Raw genomic sequence first — 19,739 nt, forward strand, 5'->3', positions numbered from 1 at the left:
CAACTTTTTTCAGTTCTGCATAGAGTGTGCGAATCGGGTGCTTCAAGTGCACGAACCATGCTACACAAGCGCACATACCAAGTTGATTGACGCATGGATCGTGCAAAAGTTAAAGAAACTTTGTTTTTTTTCTCCCCTTATGAACCAAACATATATAATATATTCAATTTAAATTTCTTCCCTATACTATACTCTTTTGAACCAAAATATATATTTAATTGAAATATCTCTCTCTATCTTTCCTCCCTTTTCCTCTCCCCTTACATGAGTCGAATCAAACAGACCCTACGAAGACATGAGCTAAACATAGCACATGACTTTGTCATGTATTTGGAATTCTCACAGCTTTCCATTAAAAGCGTAAAAAGGAGAGAATGAGGAATTTATCTTATTATCAAAAAAAGAAATTCGATTTGTCCTTAATCCATTTTTATATGATGTAATTACTAGGCCACGTTTCTTTATCACAAAATGGAAATAGTTTTTAATCCCTCTACCCCATTGATTTATTCTAGAAATACAGCTAGATCAAAGGTTATTATTCAGTTTAACTTTATAGTAAATATATAACTCATTAATTAGAGAAAGGACAAGCTGAAATTTGGGTGCTATCTCCACTTGTTAGAAGGCCTCCAAGCAACTCTGCTGGGTCATAGTAAATCTCTACCTCTTCAACCTTCAAAGCATCATCCACCTATGTTAAAAAATATTGCTCATTAGTCATGATAGTGATATATACTTATATATCAAATCCCAAAATGTAAAGGGTGATAAAAAGTTGTTTCTATGTAATAATGTAAAAAAACTCATAATGTAGGGTAAAATGGATGATAATCAAATAGTTAAAATTATAAAAGAGATTTTCAAAAAAAAATTAAATCTATTATTGAGGGATTTATATTTGATGGAATATCATTAGAGATAATTAACATCCTCTAAAAATATCATTAGACATAATTTGTCCATGAAGTATGAACTACTTAGAGGTGTTGACCTCAAGGTGACAAAACTCAAATTCTTTCAAAACAAGTGTAAAATAATCACTCCTTCAAAAAAAAAGTGTAAAATAATCATTAATACCATTTTAATTAGTGATAATTTTATTATTCTGCAAATTATTTAAAAGATATAATTTGCAACAATATATCATATATCTCGTTTGCTCTTAAAAAAATGTATGGTACAAACATTTGCTTTTTAATGAAAAATTTGTTTTTATCAGGAATTCTTAAACTTTTGGTTTATGTCAACATTTTGAATTCACATAATAATAATACAAACATACATAAAATAAATACCTTGAGAGTTCCCAGACCAAAGAATTGGACCATCTTCCCAGTAGGGGAATGTCCCTTGAAAGGACCTTCAAAGAATCCCCAATGCCTAAACTTGAAAGCAATTTCAGGTGGTCCTGTATAAACTTTAATCACTTCCCATGCAAACCCTCTTGGAAAAGCTGATTTGAAGACTTCATGAGATGATTCAAAAGTCTCTTCATTTGACTTGTACGGCTTGAAATTTTCTGGTAGAGAACTTTTCAACAATGCATTATAACTTCCTAAGCTTAGAGTTTCCTCTGCAGTTAATCCATCTCTGCCTACAAATGGAATTATGGGTGTTGAGAATTTTGATTATATTCATTATTAAAAAAATGAATTGCCAAGAAAAAGGGAATTAATCTTCAATTTTGACGTTTCTAACACATGGTCATGGAATTATATATGTGTTCAAATTTTTTCTTAATATTGTAATATTTTTTTCCAATATATGAAACACAATCATATAAAATTTAATTAAGTAATATACTAATAAGATTGATGATGTAATCATGCAAAAAAAAAATTATAATCATGCTACAAGTATTTATTAACCTATTTGATCGCTTGAAAGAAAAAAACATGATCTCTTTTAGCTTCAGATCTAACCAATCCCACCAAAATTGAAGCAATAATGAATAGGGCCAAAAGTTGATCTTCTTTGTATTGTTCTAATTTTATTGTAAATCTCCAAGGGACCAAAGTTGATATTTTGTGTGGAACTTTATAAGTAAAGTTTATGATGATGATACATGGTACAACAAAAATACACATATATAAAAAAAAAAACATTTGATTCATTCGAATTATCAATCAAATAGTCTCTTATAAAAAAAAATCAAATTAAACAAATAGTAAAGAAAAAAACACAGCCTCAATTAATTCATGAAATCAAAATATATCTAACAAATTATCTCATGGAAAAAGATGGATACCAAACAAATTTGATACATGTACTTAATTACCATTAACAGAGAGCTTAAATTTTTCAGGGACAATAGTCTTGAAATCTTGCAAGCGGATCTTGTGTGAGAGTTCCATCTCCCATGACTTAATAGCATTTTGAACTGTTTCCTCCAATGATCCTTCTGGCCATTCCTGAAAAAATGATACAAAATTGAGAAAGAACATGATATAATTAAGAGGGAAGAAAAGGGATAAGATTAAGAGAGTGTGGTGGTTCACTTTGGTCCTTCCTTCTTCAAAGAGCTGGTTGACAAGACCATAGGTGGGAGGGCCACCATGTCTCCAATGGATGTTCTCAGCTTCATCATGCAAAATAGATCTATACTTATCTTTTGCATCCATGTTAGCCATGTCAAAATTAGTGAAGAGATTGTGCACAAACTATAGGCCAAGTAACATGTATTTATAGGTGTATAGGAAGATGGCCATGATCACACGTCCTATATCTTTTTTTGATCAAGACACATGTCCTATATATCTTGGATCACAAGATAAGATTTTCCTTATATTGAAGGAATGTGAATATTTTCAATATTGAAATGTAAATAAGCAAATTAGTAATAGGCTTATAAATAGGAAATCATTAATAAGTGTTTTCCTAGAAACCACAGTAGTTAGAGTCTTTGACACTCAAGTGACTTCTATAGAATATCTTTATAAGCTTTGACCATTTTGACCGACTATATCAGATGTTTAAGTGACTTTTATAGAATCTCTATAAGTTTTGACCATTTGGACTGACTACATCGGATGTTTATAGGCTATAACTTAAAACTCTTTAGGTCTCTCTAAAAACGATAGTCCTCCCTAACAAGTTAAAGACTATCTAAACTATTAGATTAGGGGAAGCACATATTCATGTCAGGGAGAACCACGACCTTCATTGATTTCATTAATAAATGTACTTTTTTTTTGTTGAAATAATTAACAAATGTACATATGAATTATGACATGTCTAAATAAAATGAATTTTTAAGTTTTTAATGCTTAAAATTTCATATTTAATTTATTTTTTGTCATCAAGTTCTAAACTTTTATGTAAGAGATTCTTATAATATTCTAAATGTGCTTGTGAAAACTCATTTAAAAAAAAGGCTAAAGTGCACTTTTCACCCTTTAAGTTTTAAAAAGTTACGATTTTGGCCCCCTATGAAAAAAAATGACAAAAGTGACCCCATGTTCAGGGAAATATGCTCTTTTGACCCCCTAACATAAGGGAAATATGATTTTTTGACCCTTTATCTTCTCAAAAAGTTGCAATTATGGCCCCTTTTTGGGACACGTGGCGTCTTCTCAGCAATTTTGGGACGAAATGGACCAAAATTGTAATTTTTTTTAATAAGGGGCCAAAATCGCAACTTTTTAAAACTCATGGGTTGAAAAATGCAGTTTAGCCTTTATAAAAACAAATGATATACATGAGTTGATTTAAAAGCAAAGACCAACAATGATAATAGAAAACATTTGAATGACCATTGTTTGAAGAAATTTTTTAAAGAGACTAAAATTGAAATATAATATATTTATAGGAACTAAGAAAATAGATTTAATCCATTATATAATTTCAAAAAAAAATATTGAACAAAAAATTAAATTGGAGAACTAAAGATAACATCATATACTACTTTACATATTTCTTAACAAGTTAATAGTATTCATTCTTTAACCATAATAAGACTTGTTTGTTTTATGAATAACTTGTAAACATTATTTTCGATGTTTTAGTTATCTTTGTGTGTTAGTTTTTCTAAAAAATAATTTTATTAAAATCTAATTTTATGCTGAAAATATAATAACTATTTTAATTAGCTTTTGCAAAAAAAATATTTTTAATAGAAGAGACAAATGGATGTGGAGAACGTGGTTAGTTGACCGTCGTTAGTGGACTGACAATCAGGTGCAACAATAATTTTTTGCATTGAACTTCATTTTATGAGCAAGATATTAGTGGACTAAATTCAAAATGTGCATGGAGGCTAACGCTCTAGGAAATAAGGCTATGAAGAACGTAGTTAGTTGATATCTAACAAGTAATCTTGGGTTGTAAGGTAGTCATCTATATTGTTGAGATTAATTAGAATAAACACTGATGGTGTAAAACAACTTTACACTATCAATCAATTAAAATTACCTAATTAAACACATTATCATAATTTTAAGTGTTAAAAAAAGGAAAAAATCAAATAAATATTTTCCAATAATTTCCTTCTACCCACATTTCTTAATATATTTAAATATTAATGGTTATGCCTCATTACATTCATCTCTGCAAGATTCTTTTATGAAAATTCAATTGTTTTTTTTATCCTTCTCGCCCTTTAGTTTTAAAATCATGATGAATTAGGATGCTAATATCTAATGAAAATTTTGTTAATTATCAACAAGTTATGTGATCTTGGAACATTGGCCTATCAGTTACAAGTTGACGTCTATGACCAACAAGTAAGATTAATAGTCTGATGCACAAATTCATTACATTGCAGTTAAATCGAAATAATATGTAATCCATATTTAATTTGATAGAAGAAGGAATTAAAATTTGACTATTTCGGAAAGAGTTTACTACATTTCCTTGACAATAATAATTTGAGCTTCAAAACCTTCGAATTAACAATACATAATATTTTTTCTAAAAAAAAAAAATACATAATATTTGAGTAGTGATGCTCCTAAACAAAATGGGAAAAAACTAGCATATGCCCAATCTGCACCCAAACTATGTCTTCTTTCAAATTGCTGATGTTGTAATTTTGTATCCCCTTATTTTAGGCTAATAAATGGAGTAGTGATATTTGAACAACTATTTGATACAACTTTTGTAACAACTTCTTTTTTCTCTCTTTTCATTGGTTAAAAACAATTGAGAGAGAAAAAGGAAGAGAGAGAATAAGATTATAATGTGAGTATGAGAGAGAAAGTTGTCACAAAGTGGTTGTACAAATATCATTTCTCTAATAAATGTGCTCCTAAACGTGTGATATGACATTTATTATTCATATTTTATTTTCTTTTTTCTTTTTTTAACCCTTAAGATGATGTGTCTAATTGAGTGATTTTAATTGGTTGATAGTGTAAAAAACTTTCTTACACTGTCAGTCTATTCTAATTAATCTCATCTATATTAATAGTGTTAATCATGTTCATATATTGGGGTGTATATGGTTTGGGTCTACTTGTAACCCACTCGACCCAACCAACCCAACTCACAAACATCATGTTGTGTTAGTTAATACGGTAAACTTGATTTTTATTTTAATCAACTCACATCCATTGGGTTAGATTCGAGTTTCAATAATTTAAATTTCACTCAACTCAACTCGGTCTAGACAATAGAAATCTAATAAAAAAACAAGATTTTATTTTTGTAATACAATAGAAATACCCTAATTCTATTCTCTCTTCTTATTTCTTAAATTATTATTTCCCTCATGAGAGAGAGAGAGAGAGAGAGAGAGAGAGAGAGAGAGAGAAAGCGAAAGAGAGAGAGAGAGAGAAGAGAGTTGATCCAATGTTGTAACTGATAATTCTTTCACCAAATTCAAATCGGGGTTCTCTACATGGTTGAAGTCCTATTTTTGCCATATGATGTAATGTGTGAGTTATTTAGTTAAGAGCATGAGCAATGGATCAATCCAGGATGGGCGAGTGAATCACATTTCACATAGTGACTGTGCTATGTGAAGCGAGCGATGAGTGATGTTATAGACGATGCACCGACAATAGGTTATATAATTGTTCTCTCTCTCTCTCTCTCCCTCTCTCTCTCTATTCCCATCATGTCTCTCACCTGTTTCTGTTTCGTGTCTCCTCCTCCATTCTTCAACTCCATAACCACATTCTCATCTAGCCTTTTAGTATAAAAAGAAAAACATTTTACAATCAATAAAAGTAATCAATGAATGTAACTGGTGCTAGGACCATTTTTAGTATCATGTTGTACAATAAATATAAATTCAAAGCTTCTTCCCCGCTGAAGTTTCATCAGGGTGTTAGTAATCTTCGTCAATCTCATTCTCACCAACATCAACTTGAACTGCATCTTCTCCATGAAATTCACTATTGTACACGACATCCAAATCCTCCACGTCATCCGTTGTTATGTTCACCTCCTCATTCAAAGCCATGTTGTTGACAAATGTCCTTGTGGTATCATCTTAACCATCATTCTTCTGCAGTAATTTCTAAGACCAAAACAAGTAACATTTGACTTGATATCCAAAACTTATTAACACATTAAAATTTCATCACCAAACTCAAATTCATAAGAGTATATGTAAAATAGTTTTACATGAACATTCATTAGAATTAGAATCCACTATTTTATCACATCACCCCATGTTTATATGGTTATTTTGAAACTGATTGTATGGTTATTAGTTGATGTGTCCACTATTGACTAAGATAAGAGGATACTGACTCAAATTTTTTGACACAAATGGACCAAAATGCCCACTTCTTCTAAATCTCCCATCCCCCTCTCTCTCTCTCTCTCTCTCTCTCTCTCTCTCTCTCTCTCTCTGTTTCACCAACACAACCACCACCGCCATACCACTCCCTCCCCCTCTGTTTCTTTGTACTTCATACCAGACATCCACTGTTCCACTTGCCATCACGACCACTGTCGTTTCCATCTTCGTCCTCCTAGCACAAATATGAAATATCTTCCTTTTACTCTCCCTCTTTCATGTTTGCTCCCTCTCTCACTCATGGTGGATCTTTGTCTTCTCCTTTGCTCTCTCTACACACACACACACACACACACACATTTATATATATATATATATATATATATAGGACATATCTAGTGAGAATGACTTCCTTATTTGAGAATATGAGAATACATTATTAACCCTTTAGATTAAAATGGACGGCTTAGATTTAAAGTACCAATAAATACATCATGTGGACTATCACCTTTTACTTTTCTTCTCCACAACTGAGAAAAACATCCCTCTTCTGTCTGTTCATCTCCCTCTTCCAGGATTGACTGCAACCCGCCTGAAGCTCGCCATCGCCGCCTTCCACCGTCAGTTCATGGTCGGAAACATGTTGTCTCCCTTTCACCACTGATTCGCGGTCGAAAACTCGCCGTCCCCAATCTCTTGTACCCGTTTGCAGTTGGAAACCCGATAAAAAAACCTTTCCAGATCTCTCTCTTGATTAATTATTTTTATTAGATTGATTTACATGGTCAATCTATCAATTTGGTACAATTTTAGTTATTCATCATCTAAGATTTCAATCTGGACATCAAATTTATTACGTGAATTGGTTAACTAAGAATGTATTCAAAATTAAAATTAGATCCAATTTCTGACACCATAAAGTAATACCAAAGCTAATAGTTGGTCACAGCGCGTTTTCACCACGGTTAGATTCCGACAGGAATGAAGAAGTAGGTGTAGATAGGTGGCGAACATGTACAAATGCTGGAAAAATGATGTTGGCCCCAATTTGAAGATGGACAGTCAACAACAACAGGTTGATTCGTTGATTCATTGATTCAAGAGGCATGTTAATTGTTGATTCAAAAAGAAAAAAGAGGCATGTTAATTGCTGGAAATGCCATGAGCTGATGAAAATTAGACGAGGAAGAAAGGTTTAAAAGAAATGATAGAGTAAAGAGAGGCATATGTGTTGTTAAATGAGGCTTTTTAATCTCAGCCAATCAATTTTAATCTAAGGGCTCATAACGTATTCTCACATTCTCATATAAAGAAGCCATTCTCACTAGATATGTTCTCTCTCTCTCTCTCTCTCTCTCTCTCTCTCTCTCTCTCTATATATATATATATATATATATATATATATATATATATATATAGGGTTATGATAGAAGACACCTTTTATGAAGGTGTCTTTTATCAAGTTACTCTATGAGTATTTGCGAAAAGACACCAACTTACTTTTATGAAGGTGTCTTTTAGCAAAGTTATAACTAAAAAGTGAAAATCACACCTTAAGGTGTGACTTGTTAAAAGACACCACCAAAGGGTGGCTTGTAACAAAACCCACATATATATATATATATATATATATATATATATATATATATATATATATATATATATATGTTCTCAACCCCTTTGAAACGTAGGTTGTTGCCGGTTCCGATGAGGATGATGGATTGGAGTATCGTTTCACGGTTCTTAGAGAATCTCACCCATGCGAGAGCCACTGTAAAGGAATTGAGGATTTTGGGGAAATTAAGGAATTCAATCGATGCAGGAATCTAACAGATTTTGGAAGATAAAACAGAAGGTTAGTTGGTGATAACACAATCTAGGGCTTGTTTGATCTCCGAAGTGACAGTCAAGAGGACAAAATAGTCATTTTAGCATAACTGATTTCATTAAGGGCATTTTGGTCCTTTCATGTCAAAAGTATGAGTCAGAACCTTCAAATCCCAATCAACAATGAACATGTTAGCTCATCACATTCACATAAGCGATATTATGAACTCAGAGACGAATACTCAAGTGATTTAATAATTTACATAGTCTTTTAAAAGGAATGGTTAATATTTAGTACATAGCTCATCACGTTCACATAAGCGATATTATGAACTCGAAAACAAATACTCAAGTGATTTAATAATTACATAGTCTTTTAAAAAGAATGGTAAATACAAAGTAGAATTGTATATTTAAGTCTTTTAAAACCATTTTACACCGCACAATCATTAAATTCTTATTTTCCACGCAGAGAGGTAGAGTTGCATTTTCAAACAACTTCAACCTGAACAGCGAAGACAGTGAGTAACAGAAAACTGATAAGAAACAGTTCACCGGCGGCGGATACATGACCGGCGAAGAATACTCCGGTCCGCCCGGACCCAAACTCATGCGTCTTGTATACTTCGTCGGTGCCGGAGGTAATCCAATTCCCCCTCTCTCTCTCTCTCTCTCTCTCTCTCTCTCTCTCTCTCTTATTTGTATCGAATTTCATCGCTGTTACAACGGTTTCAGTGGCTGTTACCGTTGCAATCAACAAATGGCGCGAGTTTGAAAGCAAGTCGGTCATCCAACAACAGCAGCAGAAGAAGGGAGTCAAAGCAGTTGCAGAGACTTCGAATTCGTCGGATTCTGTTGCTGTTCATAAAGCTCTCAAATAAGGTTAGGGTTTTGTAGTTTAACTTTTTTGAAGGAGTCTGTTTTAGGTGGTGATGTTTTTGGTGGGTTTATTTTCAGGGGTGTTTTTTAGGTGGTTATGGTGTACCGTCTATATGTGGCACCATTTGTATCTTATTTCGTTCATACCTGCGTCTTGTGGGGATGGCGTCTAATAATATTTGCGGATTCAAAAAAAAAACTTTTTTGTTATTGTTTTTGTTGTTATGATTTGCAATGAATTAATTGTGTTTTTTAGATGTGATTTGTGATATTAGCTTTGATTGTGAATGTGAAACTTCGATTAGATTAGGTTCTGCATATTTCTCATTTTTTGCTTTATTTGGAATGGATAGTTATACATATCGGATTCACTGCAATCATTTTGTTTTGCGGCATTCACACATTCTCACCATTTGGTGTATTGTACGCGGCCTTAACCTCTTTTTTACACAAGAGGCTGTTTCAAAGACTTGAACCCTTGACCTTTCTGTCACATTGCGCCAAGGCTCCCCCTTATTATTATAACAGTACATTAATAAATTAATTTGACTTTATTACTTAGAATTATTTGCTAAATCACACCTTAGTTGTCTGCTATGAATAATCGAATATAATGTTGGACTTCAAAAGAACTTCAGATTTTATACATAGTACATTATGGTTGCTCAAAGGGGAGCCAATGTTGGTTTATTGTACAGAGTGGATTGTGTCATGATTTTATTGTTTTTTCCGAATGAGTAGAGGTAGTTATTTAGGAATTCTGGTAGCATAACTAAGGTTGAGTAGGTAATGTTTCTCCAAAGTATTAGCTTGATGCATCGTATATTAATGGTTTTCTCTAGGTTCAGACTTGAGGATTTGACTTATGGTCATCAGTGGGAAGGATTACTCTGCAATTCACTTCAAATATCAAAAGGGTTGTAGGATCATATATTTACAAAATTTTGGGAACCTGAAAACTGAAACTTCTTAAGCAACTCAGGAAAAAGTGTTTGTATAACGCTGAAAGTCTCAAACAAATATTTTCCTTGCATTATTTCTTGCTTTAAATTTGCTTATATGGTGACATTTTAACCTCAAAATGCAAGTTAAGGGTCATGTTGGTCAGTGTTCACCTTTGGTAATCCAATATGCAATAAAATAAACCATGAATTCCCCTAAACTTGTGTTCTTTTCCTATTTTCTGTGAAATTGGCGTTTCCTTTTATTCTCTCTACTGAGTTCTGTTTTGGCTATATAACTGTCTGACTCTGCAAATCTTTGCCTCTAAACTCTTCCCGTAAATTACTGAAGAAAAATATTAACATTTGATTGGGTTGGTGTTTGATTAAATTTCTGTAATTCTTTATGCTAGCTAGTCAGCTGATATTTAAAGGTTCATCTCTTCCCTCGGTATTTGATATCTATTCAAGTTCACTGATTCAGTGATTCAAATATTATATACAATCCCACCATGTTCATTCCAAATCTACAGAAAGATTACTATTTTGTTGTTTGATATCTGAATGAAGGTTGAGAAGTTATTGCTTATATACAGATCTATAGTCTGTTAATCTGTATTATAGGAACATACAATTGCATGAAGATAACCTGATATGAATGGCTGCATCAGAAATCAGATTAGTAGTAAGCAACAAAAAATCAAGCTGTAATCTGGATAATTTTTTTGTCAAGGTTAATTTAGCATAACTGATTCCCCATTCTTCCATTTTCTTGCTGAATTAGTATAAGAAGCTCTACTTGGTACAACCTTGCTGGAGTGTGTTTAATTTCTGGGCTTTGTGATTTTAAATGTCAATAAATATCTTGCTGAAATATCTTTTGGGAATTCGACAAATTTGGGTTCAAACTAAAGGTTTGATGCAAGTCAGGACCTGCGTTGTATATAAATATTGAGTCCATTTTTTTATTATGACAATGCCTACAATCCTGAATTACCAAGGCCGCTAGTTAGGGTTTTTCGTTGGTTGGGTTCACTTGCTTAACCTAGCTTGACCCAACCTACATAACCGTGTTAGGTTGGTATCCATATAAAACCGGATCCAAATATGCAGGAACAGTACTCATTGGATCGGGTTTCAGGTTCTATGATTTTCAACCTGCTAAACCCAAGCCTACCCAATCTCACGTAATTAATATTAATAAAAACATAGACCCTACTTCAATGAAATTAAAACTCTCCTCAATAACAATTACATTTGCATACAGATTGTGTGCTTGTGATTTGACTTGACCTACTCTGGCCGCAAAATCCCAGTACTCTGGGCTTCTCTCTCCCTTTTGTGCGCGCTTTGACCGGTCTCACTTGCTCTTACACGCTCTTGTATGCACACAATTGACAGTTGCACTCTCCCACCTCGTATCTCTCTCTTGCCCACCGTTCACTATCGCCTGTCACCCCTAGGGTGTTGTTGAACCGTGCCAGAGAAGCAGCATTGTTGACGACTCACACAGTGGTACTGCTTGTGAAATGGCCAAGAGTGTGAGTGTGAAAATTGCTAGGAAATTGCTATTGTGCAAAGATCTTGAACTGTGACTACAGGGGTCATGAGTCTCCCTGTTCTCCTACCTTGCAAGACTTGTCCCCATCTTCTTCCTCTCTTACCCTCATCTCTATTAGATCTCATGCCCAACGTTTATTGTGTATGAGATAAGTATATTTTCTACAAGATTCACTTATATAAATAAGCTTCCGGGGTGTGATATTAGACACAGAAGTCAGACCCATAGTCACATAATTTGCAATTCGCTCCGGTACGGGTACGGGTTCGCGGTACGCTACATGAGAAGAATTCGGTACGTATAGGGGTATAGAGCTTCGGTACGCTTCGGTTCGTGGTACTAATAATAATACCTTATTAAATATAGTAAGCTATCAATAAAGTTTTAAGAAAAGTATTTTTTTACTAGAATTTTAAACAAAACTTAAAATTTATTAGTGAGCAATAAGCTTTTTTTATTAATATAACAATAAAATTGTTTTGGAAGTATAAGTTTTGGTAAGAAAGTAAAGTATTTTAGTTCAAAAAAAGAGTTTACCTTTAAGAAAATTACTATGCCATACGTTTTCTGTAGGCAATTCTTCATTGGGCCAAATTTAACAAAAAGCCCAATATAGAAAAAAACTGGTCCAGCAACAGAGAAGTCCAATTTCTATTAACCCTAGTTTCATCATCTTCTTCACTAACGTGAAACTGGCTGCAACAACATTCTCCTCTCTCTTGCTCGTGCTCTTCTCACTCTCATTCTACAGCTTTGTTCCTCAACTCACGGTTCTCCCACTCTCGAATTTTTGCGGGTACTCGTGGTTTGCTTGTTTCCACGAATTTCTTCACGAATTTGGGAGAATCGGTACGCGAAAGTACCGCGAATTGGTACGCGCGAACCAATTCGCGGTTCGCCGGTCAACCAGCGAATTCTGTGACTATTAGACCCAATATGACTCTGATCTGTGTAGGTTGGATCGGTTCGGTCCGATAGCTTTGAATAAAAAAGTTTAGGCTCAACCCACACTGCACTAATTCTACCGGGATGGCTGGCTGGTTAGGCAGAACCCAACCCTTGTAAAGCGCTAGAGTTGGTGAAGAAAAAATGTAGCTAAGGCTTTGTTTGGAAGTTAGGAGGGAAAGGGAGGGGAGTGCTTTGGAGTGAAGGAGGGGAAGGGAAAGATAGGGGAATCCTTCCCTTTTTATGGGGAGAATATTTCTGAAGTGGGTGGGAGTGGGATGAAAATACTTATGAGTAATATTTTATTTTTTTAAAATTTTGCAAGTATTATAAAGAGAAGTAATGGATTAGAAAATTTATTCCAAATCCTCAGAATCCCTTCCCCAATGCATTCTTTTGTATTCCCTCATATTGGATGGTTTTAGTCCAATGAGGAAAAAAAATAGCATGCAAGCTGTGGGGATTACTCACCCTTTCCCTTTACTTCCTTTATCCTCAAAGTTCTCCCTTCCCTTTCCCTCCAAATTTCTGAACAAAGCCTAAGAGATCTGGATCATGAAAGAGGATTGATACAAGAAAACTATGATAAGTAATGCCCAAAGTGTCTTACTAAGCTCAGCATACAGGATTTGTTATCTGTTGTAACTAATCTTTAAATTAGTTGACTTAATGGTATTGGATATTCCTAAGATACAGGTCGGAAATATGTACTTTAGCACTATACTACATGATCCTCTAGTCAGATAAACAGATCCTTTCTTATGTAAGAACAATAAGGTAGACATCCCAGTTTTCTAAATCCCACATATAGTTGAGTACAGAAAAGGGTGAATTACAGTCCTTTTTCTCGAGAGTTGAGATATGCTCAAATTATACTGCATTCGCTTCTATTTAAAAGATATATAATTTCATTTGTTGAGAGATCAAAGCATTCTCCACTTAAATCAATCTCAATGTAGACCCTCCTCTTGGCAGTGATTTGTAATTATGAATGAGCCGTCCAAGAACACATTATAAGTAATGAAGTATGCACTTACAAACTTGATTTTGGATTACAAATGTTTGTTATTAGACTACACATTATAAGCAATGAAGAACAGTTTTTGCAAGCTGCCTTTTGGTTTTCACAAATAAATAGGTTTTTTTACTGGAAATCAATTGGTTGTTATAGGTGTGATATAATTGATGGAAAGGGTCATGCCATTTTATTCTGCTTGTGGTTGTCTAGCTTTTGAATTTAGATCCATTATGATTGCTTTTTACTATGTCTTGTTGTGCTGTCTGTGGATGGTTGGTTGGTTTCTAAAGTGTGGGGAATTTGTAATATTTGTGGGGTGTTGTTTTTTTGGTTTTGCTGGGATTTAGTTTTGTTATGGAAGTGTTTGTTTTTGTTGGTACATTTTGTACCTTGTTTTTTTAGAGGATTGTGTACCTTTTCTTTATTCCTTTATAATGAAGTTGCTTTTCTTTTTAAAAAATAAAATAAAATTGACAACACATGATAGATAGTCTAAATTGTATCCACATATATTGCTGTGTTGATCCAGACAAATAATTAGTCATATTAATCGATTATGTGATACTTTTCATACTTTTCAGGATATCTTATTCATGAGTATAATAAAATTCGAAGGGTTGGTGTATTGGAGCACGATATAGGTTGAACATGACACATTGTGGAAGAACCCTCCACTAGTCCATTTGGGGTGAGGTAGATGTTATTTTCTTTGTAAGTGCTTCATGATCCTCAAGATTTTCCGATTTTGTAAGGGTGCATTATTCAAGCACCTTAAGTGTGTCCTTGTTTAAAATGTTATAAGGGTACAGTGTAAGAGTTAGAGTAAGTAAACGTTAATTCATTTCTAATTTTCTATTCAGCCAAAAAAGGTTGAAGAATTTTACACTTTTTCCAAGAACTATGTAATTTTATTTCATTTTTTTTTCTCTATCCATTATTTTCTTTCGCAAATTTCTCAAAAATAAATTTTTCTTGGCCATTCCAGTAACTCCTAATTAGGTGTTAGTTAAGCCCCATGTGTGAACTTTAGGCTTTGTTTGGGAGTTTGAAGTGGAGAATTTTGGGAAGTGAGAAAAATACAGAAAATTTTCACATTTTTTCAAAGAGTATTTTTTAGAGAATGATAAATTAATACTTATGAATAATATATTTTTAATTTTATCAAAAATTCATATAAGCCTTCCAAAATACACAAAAAAAAAGCTGTTTTTCTATTGAATGCACAACTTTTAGGTGTTTTTCGAAACTAAAAAAAATAAATATTATCGGGTATAATTTGGTTGTTGAAAAAGTTTTTCAATCCTCTATAACAAGCATTAGTTTAAGGCATAGATACATTAATTTCCAGTCTTATATCCCTGGAATACGGTTTACAACTCCGAAACAAACACATCCTTAATATTTATTTAACCATAAATTGAGAAATTTGTTTCTTGTTGCAAAGGTAATAAGTAATTTGTCTCTAAAAAGAAACGCAAAATTACAATTGTCATTAGAGGATGAGTGATATATAAGGACGAATCTAACATTACCCACAAAAGAAAAAACTGAAGATTATGTTTCTTGAACATTTTATGATGCTCAGTAAAAAAAATCATGATGAGCACGTACCACCTGCACTGCAGGCTGCTGCTTTCAACATTCATCTTGGAAAGCCAAACACTCCCTGCAATGTATTACAAATAGACACGAAAATAGTTGACATCAACTACATGACTTTCACAAGACATCACTGAAAGTGATGTTATGAAACGTACTAAAAACACATGTATAGGGAATAATTTACATCTAGGATTTCATTCCTAGACAAATGCTAACATACATGTTAATGAAATTAATATTAAAATTCGTACATTCAAATTTTTAATAGTCGAATTATTGTTTTTATCAATGTAAAATTTCTAATTTTAAAAGGTAAATTCTAACAAGGATCACTTTCATAAATACTCGATCAACACTTGAAAAATATTCTAAGTTTCGATGATGACATGCGTTGTTGGATGTACATTAATGGTTATCCTCATTTTTAAAATTGAGATAATGACTTGTTGATATCGGGTTGAATAAAACATTGAAAAATAAATATGTAACTTGTATTAAATTACGTCAATAATGTCACAGTTTTAATTGTAAATACAATAAGTCGCAAATTTTTTACTTTTAAGGAGTATTTTTTTTTTTAAAGACTTTTACTTTTAAAGAGGATTGTCGACGTTTGTTAGAATTTATGTTATTTTTAAGTTGTGGTCCATAGTGAACTACTTATGAAGATGGTCCACTGTAACACGCATCAATTTTGGGGAGAATGTAGTTCATTATAAGGAGTTTCCTGACTTTTAGTACATACACGACTTCGTAAGAGATGTCTTTTTTGATATATTCAGGCAGACGGGAGTATCAGTGAAGAAGGAAACGTCTGTGAATTTCCTAATTGATCCACTAGATAGAAGATCGACACTTAGACCTGCAGATGTTATGACATATAGATGGGTAGGAGGAAACCATGCATGTATGAACTTGATCCGGATTTCACCACTTGATGTGGGATTAGGGGTCGAAACTTTTACATTAGGACAAGGCGCCCTAAAAGCTGCGTCAAGCAAAGTGGTCAAACCTGAAAAAATGTGTTATAACAATCAACATACTTTTATACCATTTACTTTTGACATTTTTGACTTCCTAACACAGATCGTTGATCTTCTACATAAAGTTCAAACAAGTTAGGTTATTCAACCCTTCAAACACGAACTGAGGTTATGAGTTAGGTGCATGCATGTACTAATTTTTAGGTCTAGACCTCTTGGTATATTTCAAGACCATCATCATATGAAGAAAACCACACCTTAGAAAAGGTACCATTTCATTACTCTAGTATCACTTAAGTCTCTCATTGACTTCGGAGATTGAGTGCCTTTCTAGGTATCCACCGTTTCACACTGCATGACAATTATGAATACAGTTTAAATTTGAAACATAATAATCTAAATTGTGACGTCAAAATAAATCTATGGAAATTTTAACCACGTAATAATTATTCTTGTGTAGAGAAATAGAAATCTGATCAAAGTCTAACACATTATTCTAAGGCTAAGACCAAAAGGTGAAAAAACATTTGAAAAACAATCCGAACCAGGTGAAAAGGGTAGAAAATAAACTCTCTTAATACTAACTTATAACTTTGTGGGCTGCTGTCGAAGGCTTTGTGTAATAGGCATCTGTTGGCCTACGTTATAGACAACAAGCTTCTTCGCAGAGAATTGATTCTTCCATCTTTTCATCTATTGTATGGTTACTATGTTTTGTAATGTAACACATTTTTCAAGTTTTGTCTCATGCAAAGGATGATAGATATGAGGTATCACATTTTTCAAGTTTTGTCTTATGCAAAGGATGATACATATGAGAAAGAGCTACGTGTGTACAATTAACCAATATGACACAAAATTGGTTCTTCTCATGTCCTATGTAATCAATAATCATAGAACCTCACATTGAATGTCATATAATCTCAGGTAATATTTATAAGTGAGAAATATCTCTCACCTTAGAAGTCAACTTTAGCGCTTGAGTCTAACTCGACCATATTAGAGTTTATTCTAGATCGGTTGGACCATCCGTTATTGAAGTACTCTGATAATGTAATTTTAAATGAATAAATAAACAAATTAATTATAGTGATGGGAAGAAGACAAATAAATAATGAAATAAACAAGAAAATGAAGTGACATGGGATAGAGTCATGGAGATGATAGAACGTAAGCAATCAATTCATATATGTGAATTAACATGGTTTTAGATTTCAATTTTATTTCCATAAGTATGTTTCAAAGTGGGGTCTTGAGAAGGATGTTTTTTTTTTCTTCCACAAATCTGATAACTTATATGTTCCCGACAATATCTGGATGTCAAATGTGCATGATGACATTCCTTAAATGGAATGACATGTCTTGATCAGTTCAAAGCATTACAGAGAACTATGAGATCTAAACCATTTTCAAGGTTTGTACTCAATCACGATACAAGAAAACACTCTTCACCTGATTACCAACACTCCACACCCACAAACTTTTCTGCTACTAGCTTATCACGTTATAGTTAATCAGTTAGATGCCTACAATAATGTATGTGCTGAGTATTTAGACAAGGAGAATGCTAGCAAGATGCCCTTGGTTAAAGCTCTAATATAAGTAAAGTAAATTTGCATTAAAAATAGACTTAATAGCAGTTTTAGCCCCCTAACTTTCACGAAGTTGTGATTTTTGCCCCCTAAGAAAAAAACTACAAAATCGTCCCCTAAGTTTTGCACATGTGGCAGTTTTGGCCCCCAAGGCCAATGTTGACTCGGTCTACGCTGACTTGCCACCCTAAGTGAGGTGTCACGTGTTATTTTTTTAAATTTTTTTGGCCTTGGGGGACCAAAACTGCTACAGTTGCAAAACTTAGGGGGCAGTTTTGTAGTTTTTTTTCTTAAGGGGTCAAAATCACCACTTCGTGAAAGTTAGGGGGCGAAAACTGCTATTAAATAAATAAGAAAAATAGCCACGACGATTCCTCTAGTTAGTAAAGATGAGATTTTGTAAGAGCATCTATTCAAGGATCGTTGTTGTTGATGTAAGGATCTTGTCGATAGATAATATGTAAGTGCATTTATTTATGATGGCTCTTTTGAGTAAATATGATGATATATTTTTACATGTTTTTGACACATGTGAAGTAAGACACATGGATTAGTCATTATTTAAGTAGGAAGGAAATAATTTTATTTTTTTATAACTTGAAGGTTAAGAGCACCTTTTCATTAAAAAAATGTCTCATTTCTACATAAATGCTTTCATATGGAGTTCTCAACAGTGACTCAAAGGCGAACCTTTATTATTTTTAGTAAAAAATAATATAAAAAATGAAGATATAATATTTTATTAAAATTTATTAAAATGGTGAGAGTTTACTTGTTTGTTTTATAAGTAGTGAGAGTCTATTTTTAAACCATCTTTTATTAAAGTCATTAAAGTCCAGAAAGGCTAGCTGATGGAGAGGAGTTCCAGACAGCAGAGCTTCAGAGTTCGCCATGGCGAACAATTTACTCGCGAGGCGAGTTAAGGCTGCCAAAACTCCTCAGAGCTGACGTGGCAGAAACCCACTGGTGAAGAAACCCAAAGGTTATGCCTGCTGCTCTTTCTGTCCTAAATTATATGTCGTTTTGGAAAAAAAAATTGTCCTAAATTATATGTCGCTTTACAATATCAATGAAGCATATTAATGTTACTTTTCATATTATATCCTTAGCTCCTGTAAAAAAAATTATATCCTTAATTATTTTTTTAAAAGATCCTAAACTATTTATTACTCTCTCTTACTTTCAACTCTTTAATTTATCTTTCTCATACCATTTAAAAAGATAATTTTGTAAAACAACTCATAATATCTCATTTCCATACAAAATTAATTACATTTCTTAATACGTGTGAAATGATCAAAACATCCTATAATTTAGGACGGATTTAGGACGGATGGATGGAGAATTAAAAGGTAGAGGTTCATATTATATCCACGTAAAGAATGAAACATTTTTATTATAGTCATTATAGTCAATGTTATGTCTACTATTAAAATTTAGAGGTTCGTATTTTATCCACGTAAAGAATGAAACATTTTTATTAAACTCAAGGTCATGAAAAGCTTCACAATTCATATTATACTCATATAAAGTCATTGCATATGAAATGGATTGTAGGGTAAAGTCAAATATCTATCAACTAGATCAATCATCGTTTGAGAAAGATGAAACCTACGTACCCTCAATCAAATGATGCTTTAAATGTATTTTTTTTAAGAAGATGCTTTAAATGTATATATAAAATGACATTATTTTCAGCTGAA

General features: G+C 33.0%; 2 protein-coding genes across 5 annotated transcripts; one reads left to right on the top strand and one right to left on the bottom strand.

Moving 5' to 3' along the window:
* Nucleotides 1-392: 392 nt before the first annotated feature.
* LOC146949530 (pathogen-related protein-like) lies at nucleotides 393-2,664 on the bottom strand. Its single transcript, XM_085745518.1, has 4 exons — nucleotides 2,502-2,664; nucleotides 2,282-2,414; nucleotides 1,299-1,597; nucleotides 393-694 (listed from the first exon to the last, which is right to left on the bottom strand). The coding sequence occupies exons 1-4, from the start codon at nucleotides 2,631-2,633 to the stop codon at nucleotides 575-577; spliced, it is 684 nt and encodes a 227-aa protein (XP_085601644.1). The 5' UTR covers nucleotides 2,634-2,664; the 3' UTR covers nucleotides 393-574.
* Nucleotides 2,665-8,956: 6,292 nt separating this feature from the next.
* LOC146949531 (uncharacterized) lies at nucleotides 8,957-14,788 on the top strand. 4 transcript variants are annotated; one of them, XM_085745520.1, is made up of 3 exons: nucleotides 8,957-9,156; nucleotides 9,251-9,397; nucleotides 14,441-14,788. In XM_085745520.1, exons 1-2 carry the CDS (start codon nucleotides 9,084-9,086, stop codon nucleotides 9,394-9,396), a joined length of 219 nt encoding a protein of 72 aa, XP_085601646.1. In that variant the 5' UTR covers nucleotides 8,957-9,083; the 3' UTR covers nucleotide 9,397; nucleotides 14,441-14,788. The 4 variants fall into 4 exon arrangements, with proteins under 4 accessions (XP_085601646.1, XP_085601645.1, XP_085601647.1 ...); XM_085745519.1 differs by lacking the exon at nucleotides 14,441-14,788 and adding an exon at nucleotides 10,237-10,556; XM_085745521.1 differs by lacking the exon at nucleotides 14,441-14,788 and adding an exon at nucleotides 10,243-10,430.
* The last annotated feature ends 4,951 nt before the right edge of the window (nucleotides 14,789-19,739 follow it).

This window comes from Medicago sativa, chromosome 2 (assembly GCF_051527215.1).
Source record: "Medicago sativa cultivar Bolivia chromosome 2, Bolivia_mono, whole genome shotgun sequence".
In the NCBI taxonomy this organism is placed as follows: Eukaryota; Viridiplantae; Streptophyta; class Magnoliopsida; order Fabales; family Fabaceae; genus Medicago; species Medicago sativa.